This window comes from Xiphias gladius, chromosome 7 (assembly GCF_016859285.1).
Source record: "Xiphias gladius isolate SHS-SW01 ecotype Sanya breed wild chromosome 7, ASM1685928v1, whole genome shotgun sequence".
Classification (NCBI taxonomy): Eukaryota; Metazoa; Chordata; class Actinopteri; order Istiophoriformes; family Xiphiidae; genus Xiphias; species Xiphias gladius.
In genome coordinates this window covers 27,991,613-27,996,161 of record NC_053406.1, presented here as the reverse complement: position 1 = coordinate 27,996,161, position 4,549 = coordinate 27,991,613, and the positions used below count along the sequence as shown (strand labels likewise).

General features: G+C 45.0%; 1 protein-coding gene across 1 annotated transcript in view; it reads left to right on the top strand.

Moving 5' to 3' along the window:
• Positions 1–1,574, top strand: part of chp2 (calcineurin-like EF-hand protein 2) — a 9,460-nt gene extending 7,886 nt beyond the window's left edge. The window contains exon 9 of the mRNA XM_040131340.1: positions 309–1,574. Within this exon, the coding sequence (XP_039987274.1) occupies positions 309–362 (54 nt within the window). The 3' untranslated portion in view covers positions 363–1,574. The remainder of the gene's footprint in view (positions 1–308) is intronic.
• Positions 1,575–4,549: the final 2,975 nt, after the last annotated feature.

The window sequence follows — 4,549 nt, the reverse complement described above, 5'->3', positions numbered from 1 at the left end:
CCTCTCACCCAAAGTCAGCTGGGATTGCCCGACCCCCCACGACCCTGGATAAACGGTATAGCTAATGGATGGAAGGATGACATGGTTAGAATTTTGTTCATATTTTATCTTTTAAATGCGAATGTGCATTTGTGGAACATGGACAATCTTAACATCAACACAAACAAACTTCCAGTGTGTCCAGCAGCAACAGTGAAACTTTCTTATTAACGTATGATCAGATTTTCTCATTAAACAGAATGCCTGTTTGGTAGGAGAAGAATGTAACATAGCATAGAATTAAAATTATCATTTTTATTTGTTTTCAGTCGCTGGAGAAAGTGAACATCGATCACAAGATGAGTATTCGCTTCCTGAGCTAGAGACGCGACCTGCCACCAGTAGGAAGAAAGCAAACAGCGGACAAATCACATGATTTGGAATTTAAATAAATGTTATTCTTAATTGTGGTTACTAAATCAGTCTACTGTGCTGCTTTTATTGGATCCCACCATCAAAAAATCCCAGCAAAGCAACCCGCGGTGCTGTCAGCTGAATGAAAATGGAGGATGAGGAGTAATCGATGCGGTGGGCAAATTCTTGCCTACCACCGCAGAAACCCGGCACTCAGTTACCTAAGGGTAAGGAGAAACCTTGGCACTGTGCATACGACAACACTAAAACCAGCTCAGCAAGGAGGAGTAGAGCTAAGCCCTGGTGAACAAATCTATAGAGCGACGAGAAAAACCAAAATTAGTCTAAGCAACGTAAAGCGAAGGTGTTACGGTGCCAACGCCTACTCGGGGGCCCTACATCAAGTCTGGAAAAACAGTAAAAGATAAGTCGCTAAAAACCCAGCGCCAGTTTGATTTTTCAACCAAAAAAATGCTCTTTGATTGTAATCAACAGTCCCGTCTGTACGATAAGCACAAATACAACGGGAAGGCTTTGGGTAGCCGTAGTTGCGTCCAACCGGTTGGCTGTGATGCCTGCACAGTGGGGGTTGGAACTGGAACTGGATAACCGGATGACCGGATGACCCTCCTGTGTTTTCCCCTTTAGGTGAAGCTCGATGTCAGACCTTATGGACCCTGTTTTTCTGAAACCGAAACCGCAAACGCGATCACGAAAGATTTTTCTGTGACCATCAGCAGCGATGCAAACTAAGCGCAGTTGGCGCAATGCGGAGGAGAGGGTTAACTTATTGTTAGCGGGAGGAATACAGAAGCTGCGGCGATGGCCAATCACACGAGTTCGTCCCGTCTCTTTTAAAGAAGCGAATGAAAGGTACGGGGAGGAGAGAAGCCAAGGTGTCTGAGAAAAAAAAGGCTCATGTCCAAGCTGTGCTTTGCACATCCACGAGGACGCAAGGATCCGTGTGACTTAAAATCCCTCATCTGCCATGTCTGCGAGGGTTCGCGCACACTGTCCGTTTGCAGCCCCGAAATGAATTAACTGTGTGACACAGAAAACTAACGTGACGAACCATGTGCACGTCGGTTTTCGCGCCTGCTTTTCGATAGATAAACATAAGTGTTGAGCAAACAGTGTAAAGGCTGTAACTGTCAGCCTAAAAAGAGTTCAAGCTTTTTTAGTACCAAGTTCTACTATCAAATAAAGAACTTCATAATCTAAGCCTGTACCAGTGTGGATTTTTTTTTCTTTAAACCTTTTCCATAAGCAGTTTCCTTCTGTCAGTCTTCATGGATTTGGTATCTGGTTCTGTCTCCAGTGTGTTATGATATGTGATGAATGAATGTGTCCATTTCGTTTTCCCAGTCCAGCTTTCCCTCTGCAGACCAACAACGCGCTGAAGAAGCTTAAACTGCACACTAGATGGCGTGTCATCAAATTACAGACTGCAGATTTAAACAAATTCCAACTAATCCGCATGAAAGCAACATTAAAGCAGTGAAAGGGAGGTTAAAAGGAAGGAATCTGACCTTTCGTATGGTGACGGAGAGGGACAAAAGGCGCAAGCGTTTACAGGAAATGATCGAGAGACTCTGACAGGTATGTTGCAAAAGGCAGATGAAAGCTAAAGATGACCTCGTAGAGAAAACCGTCTGCAGCTTGAAGGAATTAACGTTTGGATTCTGGGTCGGTTTTGGATGAATTCGGCATCTATGGTGCCGTGTCTGGTTTTTAACTGCAGCAAAGACGTGTCCTTACTTTGCCCCCCAAAGAGATCTGCTCCCATTCAGACACAGGAATGTTGGTGAAATCCTAACACTGAATGGCCAAACTCGTTTGCTGGGGACATACAGAGGGGCGTTCGGAGAGACTCCTCAAAGGCATCTGTGGTTTTGCTCTTTGCATGTATGAGAAGTGACAGAATAGTTGTGTGAAGAATGGAAAAAAAACTGAGCTTGAACGAGAAGTTCAAATCCCGCATTTCTGCACTTTCTCACCTTCACGCACCCGACCAGTCGCCGTGTGCACTGGGCGCGTTTGTCCGACTGTGGGTTTCAAAAAGTGACTAATGCTGTTTGACAATGCAGCTCATCCCAGAGGTGTTGGATGGGGATGCAGGCAGGTCAAGTTCTACCACATCACACTTGGAAAGCATTCCTTTACGGAGCTGGCTTTGCACAGTTGGAGCCTGGTCATGTTGAAACAGGGATGGGATGAACGCAAACTGCCGACACAGCTCTGACAGAACACCGTGGTCTAAAACATCGGTGTATGCTGCAGCATTAAGATTTTCCTTGACATAAACTCAGAGAGCCACAGCCAGGAACAACAGAGCCAGAGCAAAATCACACAAAAACTATCTGGAAAGTTGTGAGAATGCTGGTTTATATCCCAGTTTGAGACCACTAAGTGGAGCCATTGCTGCATATTTTCTCTGGTGGGGGTGTCGGGGTTCTCTGGGGTGTAGAAAAGCCGGAGAAGATCAGGAAAATTCAGCTGCCATCCCAAACACAAATGCCTTTCTCTCTCTTATTTTAGTTGCACGCAGTCGTAATTTAGCCACATCTGTTGCTGTCATCGCGAGATCCCTGCTCTTTGTTTTCCTTTGACGCTGAAGTCAAAAACAACAAGTTCCTCTTCATGTAGAGTCTGAGCACTGCGGGGTTTTCTTCTCGAGCCAAGACGTTCCTTTGGATGAAGATGAGTGAAGAGAACGGAATAAAAAGGCCCTGGAGACTTTTGGGCCTTGAGTTCAGTGGGTACGGATTAATTCAGGAGTATCTCGAGATGGCGAGCATCTAAATCAAACAAACCCCTAATGTGACCGACGGGTGCGCGCTGGGTCTGACGCTCGCTGATGCTCGTGGTGGATGCTCCAGCAGTAACTTGGTCTGTAGCGAGTGTGGAGCTGAAATGGTTTGCACAGCCGTGTCGCCTGCCTCCGCCACGCTTTATTCTGCTGTACGAGTGGCAGGTTATTTCACTTACGTAGCCTCCTAAAGCTCGTCGCTTCCGCAGTGTCTTCTCCCCTTTTTTTTAAATTGTATTTCGTGTCGAACATTGTTGTTTTATTGTCGGAGTTTAGTTTAGTCTCTTTTCCTGAGTCGTCGTAAGGCTACACTGAGGAAGGAGGCTGTAATGTTTAGAACTGATGCTCAGTTGTCTGGTAAAAACAGAAGTTACTGTTGGTTGGGAGATGAGGGCTCCGTGATGTTGTTCCACTAGTCTGTTTACACTGACATGTTGATGCATTTTATTTTGTAAACTACAAGTGCTACTTCAATGGACAGTTTTGTCAAACATTTTTCCTTCGAATGATTATCTGATTAATCAGTTAGTCGACCGACAGAAAATACTTTGATAACTGATTAATTGTTTAAGCCATTTTCTGGTTTTTCTTTTCCCAGTTTTCTCGCCCGGGGTTCGGGGAATAATGATGGGCCTCTTTCACCATTTTCTGACATTCTATACACAGATCAGTCAAACCATTTCTAAAGAAAATAATTGTCAGATGTATTAACGATGAAAATAAATGTTGGTTGCAGCCTCACAGTTCCCCTATGAAGGAATAATACGACCTTGCCTGAGGATTTCTGTCTGTTAGTTACTTGTCACACGGAAAAAAAATAGAAGCAATTTTGATAAAACACAAATGAGCTCAATATAAACTAAAACAAATTTAGGTCCTAAAACTTAATTTTCCCACAGATTCCTTCTACAGGACCGCAGGCCGAGGACCCGACAGAGTTGATATTCCACTTCACGGGTGCAAATGAACCCGGCTATATAGACCCAAATGATATGGAATAAACCAGAGGCTTTCGGGGCCCCCGGCAGGCTGGGGCCCCCGGGCAGTTGCCCGCTCTCCCAGGTTGGTAATGCTGCCTCGCGCCCACCCACAGTAACGGCTACTCAGAGTAGCATTTTAACTGACCTACTTTTTAATTTATTTAAGTGCATTTTCGCACAGTTTAACTTTCGCCTGAGCGACATATTGTAGAACTCTTTCCATCCCGGACCTGTCTCCGCCCTGGATAAACCATCTTCTCATCATAGTCAGGGAGAGGACGGAGAACAAGAGGATAATTGGCTTTCATGGTTGTGGATGACAATCACAATCTCGCTCTGAGTTCAGGACGCAAATGAAAACTCTGCA